At 43.7% G+C, this 17,519-nt stretch overlaps 1 protein-coding gene across 1 annotated transcript in view; it reads left to right on the top strand.

Moving 5' to 3' along the window:
* EIF4E3 (eukaryotic translation initiation factor 4E family member 3) overlaps window positions 1-17,519 on the top strand; it is a 344,097-nt gene that overhangs the window by 296,875 nt on the left and 29,703 nt on the right. Inside the window, exon 11 of the mRNA XM_044078527.1 lies at window positions 1,203-1,358. Within this exon, the coding sequence (XP_043934462.1) occupies window positions 1,203-1,358 (156 nt within the window). The remainder of the gene's footprint in view (window positions 1-1,202; window positions 1,359-17,519) is intronic.

Raw genomic sequence — 17,519 nt, 5'->3', positions numbered from 1 at the left:
AATTTGCTAGGGCCTTATAGCCACCCCTAATGCCTTATAGATCCAGCCTCCCTACCTCAGCTTTGGGATTCCACCCAAGTGTAATGACTGCAGCAGTGTAACACGAACATAGTACAGTTTACCATAAATGTAGATGTTAGAGTGTAAACACTGCTGCAGTCCAGGTTACCCTCCCTCTTCCCCTCTTACTTTCTGGTACTTACCTAGGTCATCTACCCTTTATTACCTATGGGGAGTATTAACTGCCTACCTATTTGGGGCACCTGACATCTGGGGCAAGAAAAACTGAAGAAAATGGCGTTGGCTGCATCTTATATACCCCTGTTGCACTGACGTCAGGGAGGAGGCGACAGCAACCGACGCCGGACCAAGACTTTGGAACTCTGGCCGACTGCGGGACCGCCTGATGGCAGGATAACCCAAGTGTAATGACTGCAGCAGTATTTACACTCTAACATCTATATTTATGGTAGGTACAAAACTGTACTTTATACATATGAACAATTTTGCAAAACTCTTTATTCAACTGGTTGCTCTTTAATATTTCGTATTCTGTTTTCTGATCTTTTTCTAAATTCCTCTGCAGTATCTTATTAGTTCTACACAGAAGAGTATATTAATTAGGGCATTCAACCAGTTGATTTATCTTTTTATACGATTTTGCCATCTGTAATTTGACAAGATGGTGTTTAATGTTTGCATATTTTTGTCCTACTCTGTATCAGTGTTTTTTTTTTTTAAATGTTGCCCTTCTTATTTATTAAAAGAAAACGGTCAGTGAAGTGATTCTTAACAAAGGGATGAACTGGTGGGTGTTGGGAATGGGTGCGATGTCTGATGTAACTGCATGGTGTGATGTTAGATAGGTGTATGTTGCTGTCTGACCTTGGGAACAGCTAGAAAGAGATGTGAAATTTCGTTTTTTTTTTCCAGTAGAGAAAATCTAAATGGTAGGACCCATTGAAAGAGGGTTTTCTGTGCAAAGTGCATGATACAGTAACTGTGTGTGTGTGTGTGTGTGTGTGTGTGTGTGTATATATATATATATATATATATATATATATATATATATATATATATATATATATACTGTATCACCTGCAAAGTGTCATTTTTAAATTTGTTACAGTGTTATCAGTTTTCTTTTATAATGTATTTCTTGGTGCTAGATGGACTAAACGTACTCTTCATTTAATCTGTAGATGATGAAGTGATAGGTGTAAGTGTCAGTGTTCGAGATCGGGAAGATGTTGTTCAAGTCTGGAATGTAAATGCAGCATCAGCAAGTGAAGCAACTATTTTAGAAAAGATATACGAGCTTCTACCACTTACATCTTTCAAGGCAGTATTTTACAAACGTAAGTGTGTATATGTGTTTTACAGTATATAACAAGTCCTTTAAAAAGTTTTTTGTATATAGAGAATGTTTTCATTTGGTGATGTATTGAAATATTGGAAGCCTCGTTGATAACACTGACAGTTCTCTGGGCTTCTATGGAACCCACAGCATTAATATGTTGCTTTGCTGATGATCCTAGCATTTTTGTGGAGTGCCAAGGCTAACAGCAGATTTCCACTTGAAGCACCTTGAGAGTGATGCTAGTTAATTGCCAGTAGGTGCCATAGAAGGAAGGAAGGAGTTATTCCCCTTGTGTATCTCCCCAGGAAGAAAACAGTCTATGGTAAAGCTTGCTTTATTCTCTTTGTCCCAGTTCTCAAAAAAAAAAAAAACACTCATTTAGCTTTCTATACCATTCTCCAATAGATTTTGTGCATTTGCTGTAGCATTGTTTACTTAGTTAAGCAAACTCAATCCAAAAAAACAACGTTTAGTTGCAGCATGGAAGTCTGTTTTAAAATGTCCCCGTATTAATTTGGTCAACAAATACCATATTGCAGTGCAAGGACAGTCCTAATCATGCACCTCTTTCTTCGAGGATGTTTGCAGTGTACGCAAAATTAGCTGCTCTTTCACATTTCTCAGGTTCATATGTCTATTTTTTCCAGCATTATCCAAGTAGATTTGTTGCACAATGTGCTGTCTTGCTTCAGCACCATCACCACTTATGATAGCTTTACTGTTGTAGTAGTCAGTCTTGGGAATTTCCTTTTTTGCAGAAGCCTAAAGCCAGCCCAAACACTAGATACGTTTTTCCTTCCCTCAGCCCAGATAGACACCATCCCTTCCATTATCAGGATGTTTGGGTATAATAAAATAGTGATGGGCACAGTTTCTCATTTCTTTTTTGCTGTAGGAGTTCAGCATATCTGTATCTTGCAGTACGTCAGTCAGTCTAAAGCCAGAACACTTTCAAAGCTAAGTACCCTGTTGAAGAAAACTTTTTACCTGATGTTGTCAGTCTTCTGCTCTTGACTTGTGAGTACAGTACCAATCTTGCCAATATATAGCTCGCATCAGCCAAAAATCTCTCGAACTGCTAGTCTACCCACAATGCCCTTCTCTACATTACCTCAGATCTCATTTGCCGTTCTTGCAGCATGACCCGTCATCCGATTCATTTCTCATAGCTAAGTAAAACAAACTTTTATTTACTCTCCTTCTTAAGTAGTTCTCTAATTTTTATTCTGTAGTTTTAAAAATCTTTGGTCTAACCTCAGTGTGAGTGTATTTGTTCCCCTTTACCATTGGTATTTTCCTCTACCTTCATTGGTAGTTTTTTCTTCCCTCCCTTCTCTCTTTCCCCTTTTTACCATTGGTAAACTTTCTACTATCGCTGGTAGCTTTCTTCATTGTGGTGTGACTGGGTTCTGTCCTTTTCCTCATTCTTTTCTCTGTGCCTCTCCTGCTTTTTTAATTAAGATGATGGCAGGAAAAACTAAAAGCTCCACTATGGGCTTCAAACGGTGTACAGACTGCTGCAGGGAAATGCCTAACTCAGATAACCATGACTGTTGTGTGTATTGTTTGGTTGTGCCCCACTTGAATGTTGACTGTACATTCTGTCAGGCTTTCAGCAACAGAACTCTAGCAGAGAAAAAAAATGAACTTATTCTCAAAGGGCTCCTTAAAGCCTTGTTCGAGGAAGCCTTGCCCAAGGCCGACCAGTCTCCTCGAGATCAAAAACCTCTGGTTCAGTACCGACCTTTCCTTCGGCACCAACTATTAAGAAGCATACGCATGCATCTGCATGTTCCTCTTCGGAAACCGAAAGCTAAAGTTTTGAAACTTTCGGAGTAGTCTAAACCTTCGCCACTGATACCTTCTACACTGACCATTACACTTATTCAACCTTTGACTACTACCATTCTTACTTTGACCATGGTTCCAACACCAGCACCAACTGTCTGTACTGCCATGCCGGCACCGATATCTCCCACAACCCAGCAAATAGAGCCGAAGACTAATATTTCCACTCAACCCAGGACCACTTATTCCCCCTCCTTGGACCCCATCGTTGGACAACTCCCTAGTCCTTTCCTGGAGAGACCAGAATCTTCTTCTGGGTTGTCCATCCACTCCACCAGAAGTGTCTCTGAAGTTGATATTTTAAGGTTGGTGGATGGATCAGATCCTGACAGCCAGGGGTCTCAGCCCCCTTCTCCCTTATGGTTCAGGGGGTTTCTCCCCTACGACCCCTTCTTATTCTCCTCCTCTGACCTCTTCACAAGCTTAAGAGGTCTAGGCTCCAACCTCATGGGTTCCCATGGCTTTAGCACAGACCTTTTTGTCTTCTTCGAGTCCAGCTCTGGCACCTTCGGTGCCTTTGGCATGGTCAGTTCCCCAGGACCGTGTCTTCGACGTCTGGCACGAGGTGTTAAAGTTGGCTCAGTTGTTCTGTGGAACCCGGCTTGCCTCTCTGCTCCGTCAGGTGGGTCTCTTGGAGTGGGGTGTGTCCCCGGTTCCAAGTTTGTCTCTTTTCCGGGCTACCATCCCTCCTCCGAGGGTCCTGATTTTCAAGCCATGGAAAGAGCTTTGGCCACTGCCTCTTCTCAGGTGGCCCCTGTGTTACTGGAATCTGTCCCTGTGACCCCAGGTTTTTCAGTTAGACCACCAGACTCGACCCCTGGACAGCGAGCTTCAAGGTCACAACACTTGCCTACTAAAGGTGTACCCTCTTCCAAGTCCTCTTCAGATGTTCCACTGAAGAGCCTCCTTGAAAGAGATTATGTAAGAGGAACCACCTTGATTCACCTGAGGGAATCCATCACGGAGGACACTGATTTCGATGAGGGTGAGGGCTCCCCACATTCACTCCCGGAAGAAGTTTCTTTCGGAGACATTCTTGAGATCTGAAAACAGAGGGATGATTGGAAGCCGAAAAACCCTTCCTCTGAGGAATCCACATAATATGCTGGCTTTTGGTGGTTACCCGTCTATCTCCAGGGTGACCCAGCCTGCTGACGACCTAATTAAATTGCTCGCTCAGTGGGCTTGGAAGGCTACTGACTCTGTAGAACATGTCCCCTGGAGACCTGACAAGATACTTTCCGCTCCTGAAGACCATCCACATTGGGCAAAGGGCTTGGTAGTTGATGCCATGGTGGTAACAGCCACCACCAAGAAAGAACTAGCTGAGGAAAGTTCTACTGTACATCCCCCTAACCAAGAGTCCAGGGTGAGGGACAGATTTGGGAAGCAGGTCTATGAATCATCGACCTTCTTCATCAGGTCCTTGAACTTTTTGGCACGCACTAGACTTCAGCGGGATCTGGTCAAGGAGCTGTGGGCCTCCCAGTTAGCTACCCTGGAGTCCATTTTGAATTCGTCCATGAGGCTCATTGTGCATGCAGCCAAAGGGACGACCTTGTCAGCAGGTTCAAGTGTTGCTGTTCGACAACAGGCTTGGATGCACCTGTGCGAGTTTGCAGAACCTTTCTAGGCTTCCTTCATCAGTGCTCCTTTTGATGGATCCTCTTTGGATGCAAAGTAAAGGTAATTCTGTCCAGGTGTGAAAAGGATGGAAAGACTGTCTGCTGTGGGTGTAAATTTTTCAACTCGTCAATGATCCTACTCTAGGAATCAGAGGAGTGGTAAGATGTGGTTCAGGAAATCCTAGAAGCCTTTCTAGGACACATGGGGTTCGGACTCCTTTCAGGGCAGAGGAGGAAGTTACAGTGGAAGATGCCTTCCCAGGGGCAGGGGTGGTCCACAGAATCAGGGTTTTAGAGAGTTTTTCTCTGGTCAGTCCTACCAGTGCTCCTGAAAAGGGGGCCAGATTGATTGCCTCTGAAGGTAGTCGGTGGAAGATTTTCCTTGCATCTGACCGCCTGGCGACGCATAACCACCAATGCCTGGGTGCAAAGGATCATTTCCAGAGGTTATTTATTCCCCTATGATCTTTACCCGAAACTCCAAGCAAGACTCAATGACATTTCACCCAGTCAGAGAGATCAAGCAGCATTAGAAATCAAAAAGCTGCTAGAAAAAATCCATCCAAGAAGTCTCACCAGACCAGTTAGGATCAGGATTTTACTCAAAGATGTTCTTCATCTCACATTGCTGCAGTCCTTACACTTGGGTAGTCCGCTGTCCTCGGTCGGCCCGAATATCAAAGTATAAGGCTGACGTCGGTCAAGGCGCATTAGACTGACATCAGGACGTCAGGGTACAAATGCGCATGACCGACGTCATATCCTCAGTCTTTTTTGCCGCATGGTCCGATGCAGAAGCAGCGTTGCAAGTGCCGGTTGGCGTTCTGAAATTTTTCGAATTCGGAATTTTCAGACCGAGTCAAAGTTGGCTAAGTACCCTGTTGGGGAATATTTTGTTTTTTTCTTGCCTCAGTGGTTTACCGGATGTCAGAAAAAGTGAATAACTGTATTTCTTGTGGGAAACAGATACCGCATAGAGATTATCATACTTTGTGTATTCCTTGTTTAGGGCCTGAGCACGACGTTGTGGGGTGTCGCTTTTGTGCTAGATTCAATAAGCGCACTATTAAGAGAAGGTTAGATTGTGCCAGGTTAGTCTTCGGGAAGTGGTGCAATTATAATATGCCTTCGGATGCTCCGCCCGCTTCTTCGAAGAAGCGCAAGGCCACACCAGCTAAGCCTAGGCAAGAAGAACCGTCCGTGCGGACGCCGGTTCTTTAGAGGTGTCGGTGGAGCCGGGGTTCCCGGAGGTTTCTCTGGAGTCCCAGGGGGAGACTTTGTTATTGCAGGATGTGGCCTCTCAGGAGGCAGGTCAGGCTGAAGGGGCCTCTCAGGTTACTGTACTCCTTCCCTTCCTAGGGTGGTTAGGCCCTCTCCTTCTGTTGCCAAGGCTTCTCCCAGAGGCAGGCCAGGTTTAGCTTCAGTTGGTGTCACCCCTAGTTCTTCAGGTTCTGTGCCCAAGAAGCATATGCTTAAAATGGCAGAAGATTTGATTACTTTGATTAGAGGTTCTTTGCCCCCTCCTGATAAGAGACCTAAGGTGGAACCTGAGTTGGGGAGTTTTGAGCAGGCTTCGGATGTTTCAGAGTCTTCGGCTGAAGACTTGCAGGAGTATTCTCCTTATTCTGATTCTGATGTGGATGATTCTACTCCTTCTGCTTCTCCTCCTGAAGATTTTTCTTTTCAGAGACTCTTCATTCCATGAGGGAGCATTTTAAGTGGGAAGGTCAGGACTTCTCTGATTCCAGGAAAAGGCTTAGGAATTTTGTTTTACCCCAGCATAGGCCTTTGGCTATACCTCCTATTCTGGATGTTGTGGAAGATGTGTTTGCAGAGGCTTCTCTTAATCCTGATTCTTTGCCTCCTGCTCCTGTTAAGCCGGATAGGTATTACAGGGTGCCTGAAGCTCATAAGTATCTTTTAAGAGTCCTAGGCGGACCCAGAAACTGTTAGTCAGGGGCCTAAGGGTGTTAAGGCTTCTGTTGTTAAAAATCCGGTTCCTCCAGATAAAGAGGCCAGGGCTTTGGATAGATGGGGAAAGAAAGTCTATACTTCTTCCACCCTAGCTATGAGGGCTTTGAATTGCCAGTTTCACATGTTGAAATACCAAAACTATCTACTTTCTCAATTGAAGTCTAAGGTAGATGCTCTGGCGGAAGGTATTGAGTGTAAAGAGTTACAAGATTTAGTACATGTTTCTGAACAGGTGGGTAAGTATTCTTTGCAATGTGGTTTTGATGCTGTACAGGCCTCATCTAGGGTGGCTGCCACTGGGTCAGTTCTTCGCAGGCACGCCTGGCTGAGGGATCAGAATTTGTCTGACCATGTTAAGACAAGGATTTTAGATGCTCCTTTACAATCTGATGTGTTGTTTGGTTCACCTGTTGAGGCAGTCTTAAAGAAAATGGAAGACAAGGCTAAGTCTATGCAGACTGTTAAAGATTTTTTGCAGGTTCAGCCTCCAAGTTTAGTAGAAATTGGCCTACCAAGGGGTGGACGTATCCTTCTTATGATTCCCAGTCTAGAGGTAGATCTAGACGTGGTAGGGGCAGAGCTCAGGGCTCTTTCAGGCCTATAACAGGGAGTTCACCTGCACAGTCTTCGGGGGAGGGCAGGGGTCAGTCCTTTCGTAAACAGACCCAATGACCTACCTTTTCAGCTGCCAGAGCCTTCTCGTCTGGCAGCACCTTTGGGAGGAAGATTGGCACTTTTCAAGGAAAATCGGAGTTTAATTATCCAGGACAGATGGGTATTGGATATCATACACCAAGGTTACAGATTTTATTTCCATACCTTGCCTCCTTTCAAAGGCATGCCAGACGTTCCTCCTCAGCAAAGAATAGAGGCTCACAAACAAATTTCTCTGTTACTTCAAATAGGGGCCATACAGCCGGTCCCTATGCCAGAAGTGGGCCTAGGATTTTATTCTCGCCTGTTCCTAGTACCAAAGAAGGGGAACACGTGGAGACCAATTTTGGATTTATGTATCCTCAACACTTATCTGGACATTCCCAAGTTCAAAATGTTGACGTTACAACAGCTTTTACCTCTGCTGGGCAAAGATCATTGGATGGTAACTTTGGATCTCAAGGAGGCATACCTTCATGTTCCTATCAGACTGAGTTGCAGAAAGTATCTGCGTTTGGCTGGGACTTCTCATTATCAGTTCTCTGCATTGCCCTTTGGCTTATCTACTGCGCACAGAGTGTTCACGAAAGTTCTGGCTCCAGTGATAGCTTTCTTCAGGCTAAAAGGAATACAGATCTATCCTTATTTGGACGATTGCCTGATTCTGGCTCAAGGAAGGACGAGCTTCTTCATCATTTGGAATATGTGATAGCAGTGCTAAGATGCCTGGGGTATTCTGTGAGCGAAATAAAGTCCAGTCTAGTACCCTCTCAGGACATGTGCTTTCTGGGTGTAAGACTGAATACAGCATCCCAGATGGCCTATTTGACCCCGGACAAACAAAAGAATCTTTCCCTTTACTTTCATCAATTGTCTCATCAGTCCAGGCTGACTGCAAGGACAGTCCTTCAAGCCTTGGGGTTCATGGCATCTTGTATTCTGGTGCTTCCCAATGCCAAACTGCATATGAGGAAGCTACAATGGTATCTCAAAAACGTATGGACACAGCACTGCCAGGATCTGGACACTGTCATTCAAATAATACCTTACATTCAAAAGGAATTTTTGTGGTGGGCTCAGGAATGTCACCTAAACAAGGGACTCTCTGTGACCCGGCCAGAGGCGAGTCAGATTCTAACGACAGATGCCTCAGACAAAGCTTGGGGAGCTCATCTAAATGGAAAGTGGATACAAGACAAGTGGCCTGCCAGACTACAACATCTACATATCAACTTGAAGGAGATGTTAGCAGTCCAGTTTGCATTAATAGTTTTCAAGGATTTACTTCTTCCAGGGCAGGTGTTGATTCTAGCAGACAGCACAACTGTCATGTGGTACATCAACAAGCAAGGGGGAACACATTCTTGTCCTCTATGCAGGCAAGCAATGATTTTGTGGGAGACTGCTCTGTTTACAGCTACATCTTCAGGCAAGGTTTCTGCCGGGAGCACAGAACTCCTTAGCAGATGTGTTGAGCAGAAGAATTATGGATCCCCACGAGTGGAAATTGGATCCTCATGTATTTCAGAAATTGACAGTGTCATGGGGAACTCCAGACATAGATCTGTTCGCTTCTCCACTAAACCACCAGCTGCCAAAGTTTTGCACGAAAAGGTTTCATCCCACAGCTTGGAAAGTGGATGCTCTTTCTTTCAATTGGAGCAATCTTCATGTGTATGCCTTTCCACCTCTGCCTCTCCTCCCAAAGGTACTCCTAAAGGTCAGACAGGACAAGCCAAGGATGATTTTAATAGCTCCAGATTGGCCTCGACAGCACTGGTACCCATTACTGAGAAGTCTGGTACGGGAGCCTCCATGGCCTTTGCCTTCGATTCCACACCTGTTGTCTCAGGAGGACAGTCATTTACTCAATGTCAAGCTTCACTCTCTTCACCTAACAGCCTGGCATATTCTGTTTTGAACCATAGAAGGTCTCAGCTTCCACAGCAAGTTTTGAATGTTATTTTGGAAGCTAGAAGGCCTAGTACAAGGAAAGTGTACGCAGATAAATGGAAGAGATTTTTATTTTGGAGTGCAGCAAAGGATTTTGATGTTTCTGAGCCTAATTTAAGTATGGCTCTTCAATATCTTACTGAGTTACTGGACAAAGGTTTGTCCTTCTCTTCTATTAAGGTTCATGCTGCAGCAATTTCGGCTCACTATGATTGTGACCCACCATTGTTTTCTCATCCTTTGTTCAAGCAATTTCTTAGAGGGGCAAAGAATATAAGACCCCACGAGAGCTCCTACTCCTGCTTGGGATCTCAATTTTGTGTTGGAGAAACTCACTCTACAACCTTTTGAGCCTGCAGCTACTACCGAGTTGAAATATTTATCATGGAAGACTGCTTTTTTGTTGGCCATTACCTCTGCAAGAAGGGTTTCGGAATTGCAGGCCCTTATGGTGGTTGAGCCTTTCTTAATTTTCCATAAGGATAGGGTATCTTTGCGTACTAATCCTTCCTTTATGCCTAAAGTGGTTTCTAGTGTGGCTTTAAACCAAACTATTCATTTGCCTACTTTTTATGCAAATCCCCAAAATAAAGGGGAAAAGATTTTGCACACTTTAGATGTACACAGGCAGCTGCGATATTATTTGAGCAGAACTAAAGGGTTCAGGCAGTCTCAGCAGTTATTTGTTTCTTTTGCTTTGAGTTCTCAGGCCAAGCCTGTGTCAAAACAAACTATTTCTAAGTGGATTGGGTTTTGCATTGCTTTCTGTTATTCCCATCATGGCAAGGAGATTCCAGCTGGGATTAGGCCTCATTCCACTAGGGCTACTGCCACTTGACAGCTTTTTAAGGGGTGGCAACTAAAGATATTTTGGAGGCAGCTACTTGGAGTTCAGTGCATACTTTCTCTAAGCATTATCACCTTCCACTTTACTCTAAATCTAGGGCTGGTTTTGCCACTGCTATTTTACAGGGCATTTTGGCAGCTCCTGCTTCTTTATAGTTTTGCCATCCTCCCTTACCTCTGCTTTGGGATTCTACCCAAGTGTAAGGACTGCAGCAATGTGAGATGAAGAACATAGTACAGTTTTGTACCTACCATAAATGTAGATGTTCAAGGATCCACATTGCTGCAGTCCAATTTACCCTCCCTCCTTCCCCTCTGTAGTTAGAGGCGGTTGTGTGGGTTGGGTTGTATATATTGTGTATATTGTATATTTGGTACATATTATTAGTGCAAGGTTGGTTGGTTGGTTGTTTGCTGTCTTTTGGTTTTGACCTTTCTTTTAGGGTCTTCTGACATCTGGGGCAAGAAAAGACTGAAGATATGACGTCGGTCATGCGCATTTGTACCCTGACGTCCTGATGTCAGTCTAATGCGCCTTGACCGACGTCAGCCTTATACTTTGATATTCGGGCCGACCGAGGACAACGGACTACCCAAGTGTAAGGACTGCAGCAATGTGGATCTTCGAACATCTACATTTATGGTAGGTACAAAACTGTACTTTCTTAAGTGCCAAGGAAAACAGGGACTGGAAACCAATTTTGGATGTCTGTATTTTGAACAAATTTGTCCAACAGCCAAAATTCCAGATGGTCACTATTGGATGTGCTGTAGCAACTTTCAAGACTCATATTACCACATAAATGTGGACAAACACTCAGTTTCTCCATTTCCGGCTGCCATTACCAATTCAGAGTGCTGCCCTTTGGTCTCACCACAGCACCCAGGGTGGTCAACAAATATATGGCAGCGGTCACAGCACATTTGAGGCTGCACAGATTCTGAGTATTTCCTTACCTAAACTACTGGCTCCTCCCCGCTTCCACTAGGCATCTACTGCTATGGGCAACGGACTTCATTCTGGAACTGTCTCAACAGATGGGCATCACAGTCAACCTTGTGAAGTCTCAGTTAACCCCTTCTCAGGATATGGAATTCATCGGAGCTCATCTCAACACACTGTCTTTTGTGGCATCACTTCCCCACCACAGGCTGCAGAAAATACATTTGCAGGTTCATCCTGTTCTCTAAAACAAAATACCAACTCAGCAAATTCTGCAGGTATCGGGCTCCTTGGCAGCAGAATCGCGTTACTTCAAATGGCAAGGTCTCGCGTGAGACTTCTCCAATGGCTGCTCGCGAACCAATGGTCTTTTCTAATCCACCCCATGAATCACTTAGTTTTCATATCCAGCTGATGCAAAAACAACCTAACCTGGTGGATGCACTCCAAGGAGATTCTTCTGGGGTGCCCCTTTGTCCCCCCACAGCCCAAGGCCATAGTGACCATGGATGCTTCCCAGATGGAGTGGGGGGGCATTATCCCGGGAAGACAGTCCAAGGCACTTGGTCCCCCTCTGATGCCAATCTGCATATCAAGGTTCTAAGACTAAGGGCAGTGATTTTGGTGCTGCAAGCATTTCATTCTGCCTTACCTCAGAGGACGATAGCTGTTCAGTCAGACACCATTTCTGTAGTCTGGGACATTAACAAGCAAGGGGGAACAAAGTCCTATCCTCTGTGTCGAGAAGCCCTTTGAGTATGGCAGTGGGCCATAACTTCCAACCATTTTCTGATGGCAACACACATCCCAGAGAGTTCAAACATGATTGCAGACAAGCTGAGCAGATGCATCCTCATGCCGAGTGAGTGGTCTCTAAATTCCATAGTAGCAAAGAAGTTCTTCCTTCACTGGGGCCAGCCTTGCTGTGACCTGTTTGCTTCACCCCATGAACAAGTGCAGAAGCTACTTTGCCCTAATTCTCCCTTGGGAAGTCCCCCAGTGATGCTGTTCTCTACGATTGGCTCTCTGGTCTCGTTTATGCCTTCCCCCCCTTCCCTCTGATCCCTCTCTTTCTCAAGAAAGCAGCTCGACTGAGAAGCAAAGTGATCCTCATTGCACCTTACGGGCTTCGACAGATATGGTTTCCCTTCCTCTGGCCTCATCTACTTCACCGCCCATGGATTCTGGATCCTCTTCCGGTTTTCTGTCCTATCCTTGGGGACTAGTTCACCAGAGTATACAGACTCTCAAGCTAACTGCTTGGTTTCTCCAATTGTGTTAGTCACCAGGCGTAATGATATTCCTTTCCCTATATGATGCATTTTGTTGGTATCTCTCAAACAATCCACCAGAAATCTCTACTGTAGTAAATGAAACAGATTTTCTATTTGGGTTTCCGATAATGGTCTGGACCCCTTTTCAGGGCCAGTAGAAAAAGTTCTAGAGTTTCTAGCTACCATTTTTTGCACAGAAGCTTCTGCTTCCACAATTAAGGTTATCTTACCAGCTATTTCAAATTTCCATATCCGTATCTATGACCAGACTTTAATCTCTCATAGGCTTTGTAAGGTTTTTCTTAAAGGCACCATCCGTTTAAAGCCCCCTTTCAAGGATCCGTTTCCACCATGGGATTTGACTATATTATTACAATCTCTTACTTCACCTCCATTTGAACCTGCCAGCTACCAGTGACTTAAAATTTCTTTTTTGGAAAACATTGCTTGTCACAGCTGTCACTTCGGCGACACAAGTCTCCATATTACAGGCTCTATGTTCAAAAGCCCCTTATTTAGTTTTCCATAAAGAGAGAGTGTCACTCAGAACAAACCTGACCTTCTTTCCTAAAGTGGAGGTAAATATCAGTTAATCTATAGACTTGCCTATATTTTTCCCAAATTTTTCTAATAAAGGTGAATACTGCCTGTGCCTTCTGGATTTTCACAGGCAATTGCATTTTTATCTGGATAGAACTAAACAGTTTAGACAATCAGAAGAATTATTTGTCTCCTTTGCAAGTGCAACCTTGGGCAAATCTGTTCTAAGGTTATCTGTCTAGCTGGTTAAGGTATTGTATTTCCTTCGTTTACGTGAACAAAAGTCTAAGACTCCCTATGCCAGTGAAGGCACATTCTACCAGATCTCTAGTGACTTCAGCCGCTTTTCATTCTAAAGCGTGTGTCGGAAATTTGTGCAGCTGCATCATGGGCTAAACCACATACTGTCATTACTCATTACAACTTCCAGACACAGTCGGCAGCCTTGCTTTTCATAATTGGGAGAACCCCTCTAAATATCCTACCAAAAGTATCACTTGCCTGAAGAAAGCTCCCCTGAAAACTTGTACCCACAAATAATCTACCTGAAGCCAGTCCTTCAATTGATAAGGGAGAACCCCTCTAAATATCCTACCCAAAGTATCACTTGCCTGAAGAAAGCTCTCCTGAAAACTAGTACCCACAATTAATCTACCTGAAACCAGTCCTTCAATTGATAAGGTTAATACCTTGAACTTTACTGTTCTGCTGTTACCCTGTAGGCTGCTGACCTGGGTCTAAAGACACCTGTAGTCTGCCCCCATATTAATTTGGCTCTCCTGTTTTTAAATTAGCTAGTCTGCCTGAAACTAATCCCTGTATATTGTATTACTCTATTCCGTTTTCCCTCTCACAGCCCTGAAAATCATACTCTGAACCCATAACCTGGAGTCAAAAAAAGCCCTCCAAGTAAACCACTTATAGTCTACACCTAGTATATAAACTAGTGTACAATACAGTTAATGTAGACAGCATAAATTAAATACAGTCTAAAGTCAGCTTATAATAACACCATATAGTTACCAACACCTTAGATAACACTTGGAGACTGTATTAGCCCCGCTTTGCTTCCCTCCCTGCCCCCAAATCTCACCCACCCCCAGTAACTCTACATTTATAGGTACCTAACCACACCTTCGTGTCTACTACCCTATCAGTCTGTACCTCTACTCCCTTTCCAACCATTCCTCCTTTCTATCGGCTCTCTCTACATACTCTCTCCTCCCACTCTGATACCTCAATATTGGTAGTCACTCCTTCTACTGTAGTGTCAGTCCAACAACTAACCATCATGTTCAACTACTATGTACTTATCCGTTCTGCTAATCACCTATGTACTCACCCTGTATGAAAACCAGATGCTTATCAGTCATCAATATCCTAATGGTCATACTTTCACCCCAACTATAAAGCATCCCACTTTCAGCCATGTCTATAACAAAGGGAACAACTCAACCCCTTGCACACTCTATAAACTCCAGAAGCTTATAGTAAAATATAGACCCAGAATCATACTCTGTGGGGACGTTCACCCCAACCCAGGCCCTTCCGCCTCTGATATATACACCCCCTCTAACCGTAACCTAAGCCAACTACCTGGAATCAGTAGACCAACTAACTCTCTCCTGACCTGTCATTTCAATATTAGGAGTATTAATAACAAGGTACATGAACTGCATTCTCTCCTGGCTGTCCACTCCCCTGAGGTACTCTGTCTGAGACCTGGCTAAAGCCTAAAACTACTGACAATGAGGTGTTACCTCCTGGGTACAATATACACAGGATAGATCGTGCTTCCAGGAAGGGGGGGTAGCTATACTGTATAAATCTGAGTTGAATCTGACCGGAGATGTTAATCAACCACCTCAGATTAACAACTGAGCTTCTTGCCACTAAACTGCAGCTTAACAAAAGTAGATGCATTAATATCATCTGCATGTATATTCCCCCAGGCAATAACATAGCCACACTGGAGGATACCCTTCACTGGCTGTCATGTCATTACCCCCAAGAAACCCTACTGCTGGGTGACCTTAATATAGACTGGGGCACCTGTTCCTCAATATCCCCCTCAACCCACATCAATCTGTGTGCATTTACACAAACTATAACTACCCCTACCAGGCTAGGTATGCTCAATCAAAAAGAAAGTATAATCGACTGGGTGCTTGTAAATAGTAATCCCCAACTGTACACTGTGGGTACCTTTCCCGATGACCTAAGTGACCATCTCCTCACTTACGTAGTTAAGCAAAAAGTTATTAACTCACAGTCATCCATACTCAGGAATGTCAGGCACAATAAAGACTTTGATCAGACCAAATTCCAATGGGAACTTATCTCCTGCAACTGGTCTATGTTAAAACCTAGAAGAGCAAAAACCCTAGAGGAGGCAGTAGTATATTTTAATAATAAATTTCTAGAAATCCTTGATCTGCATGCACCTTTCCACTCAAAGCAAACAAAAGCAACCATGGCTTACTAAAGTGTCCAGGAAAAAAATCAATATTAGAAACAAATTGTGGGCTTGATGGCACTTCGCTAAAGACCCCTTGGATCATGTTAAATACAGGTAAGTCAGAAATGATACCAAAAAATCAATTCTAAATGACAAAAAAAATACTACTGTAGATTACAGACAATTAACCAGAACAATCCTCAGAAGTTCTGGGCAGGTCTGAATAACCTACTCCATCCGGGAAAAACATCCACTCCCATCCCCGCTGGTTTCATTGATAAATCTCCTGAAGATGTCTCCGACAATTTCAACCGTTTCTTTATTGAAACAATTCAAACCCTAGCTAGCCAACTACCTCCTAGCTCCCCCGGCCCTGACAATACCACCCCTTTTAATAGACTCTCATTTAGCTTCCGTCCAGTGCCCACATCACTCATCTGTACCCTTATCAAAAAATTAAAACCCACCACTCTCTCTGCTGACCAACTTCCTGCTGAATACTTTCAAAAATCAGCTGATGCCATAGCCTGTCCAATATCAGTACTAATTAACCGTACCATAGCAGAGGCAAAAATTCCCACCATTTGGAAAACATCCTATGTTATCCCACTACATAAAGGAGGTTCCTCCACTGAATTCTCTAATTATAGTCCTATAGCTATACTTTCACCACTTGCAAAAATAATGGAAAAATATATACACAAACAACTTGTGCACCACGTAATCCAAAATTACCTTGTGGCCGATACCAAACACAGCTTTCATCCACACAACAGTACAATCTTAGCCCTACGGGCCTTTACCAACACCATAAACAGCAACCGTAATAAGAATCTCATCTCCTCTGCCCTCTTCTAGGATCTCTTTAAGGCATTTGACATGGTAGATCACCAACTTTTGTTACACACCATGCAAACATTCTATCTAGATTCTAAAGCCCTTCTCTTCTTCAAATCCTATCTCACTGGGAGGCAGCAGGCTGTTCTCTGGCAGAACAAGCTTTCTAAACTACTACCAAACACCCTTTGAGTTTGACAAGGCTCCATATTGGGGTCCCTACTTTTTTCAGTTTTTATTAACGACTTGTATACTGTCATCCCAAATGTCAGCTGTATCTAGTACGCTGACGACCCCACTCTGGTTTGCTCCGCTACATCTCCTTCAGATTTGAAGTCTGCTACCCAGTCCACCTTTAATACTGTACAAAACTGTCTCACTGATCGCCGGCTATTATTAAATCCCAAAAAATCTAAAATGTTGTTATTCTCATGTACTCAAAGGTCTGCAACTTTCTCCTTCACCATAAATGCAAAAGATGGTACTGTCATCTCCCCAGACCCCTCTACAAAACTGCTCGGTGTCATTATTGACAATAACCTAAAATTTGAACTTCATGTCAATCAATTAATAAAGAACATCAATAAAAAACTTGGATCATTGTATAGAATAAAAGCCTTTTTAACCCCTCCAGCTGGGATTGCCATTGCCCTCTCTCACCTAATTTCAACAAGTCGATATTAAACAGACTGTCTGCCTGTTACAATCACATTGCCAGGTTTGTCACTGGCCTGCCATGCCGAACCCACCAGTGCATCAACCTCAAACAGCTTGGGTGGCTAGAATTTCCCAGTCTCGTAAAATATAGCCTTCTTATCATAGCTAACAAAATTCTCTATAATCCAGACAATACACCAGCTCTTAGAAATATTATCACCCCCCCAAAATAATCAGACTGCTTAGATCCTCAAACAAACTTCTAATTCATACAGTCAAAACCAACAATACAGCAGGGTAAGCTCTCTTTGCAAACTCTGCAGGTAGAGCCTGGAATCTGCTTCCAGCTGACATTACTATGCTCTCCTACTTAAGTCAATTTAAGACCGAACTCAAGCAACATCTGGCACTAAACTGGCTCTGCCACTGTAACAAGCCTGGCTAACCAGCATTCATGAATGTACATAAAAATTTAATACCTGTCACTATTGATTTGTTTTTTTTTTCTCCTGACTGCAACTAGTGCTAACTAGTGTCGAGAACCTGTCTA

This window comes from Protopterus annectens, chromosome 7.part1, assembly GCF_019279795.1.
Source record: "Protopterus annectens isolate FY-2018-M chromosome 7.part1, PAN1.0, whole genome shotgun sequence".
NCBI lineage: Eukaryota > Metazoa > Chordata > Ceratodontiformes > Protopteridae > Protopterus > Protopterus annectens.
Note: the sequence above shows the minus strand (reverse complement) of the source record. Positions and strands in the feature narration are given on the sequence as shown.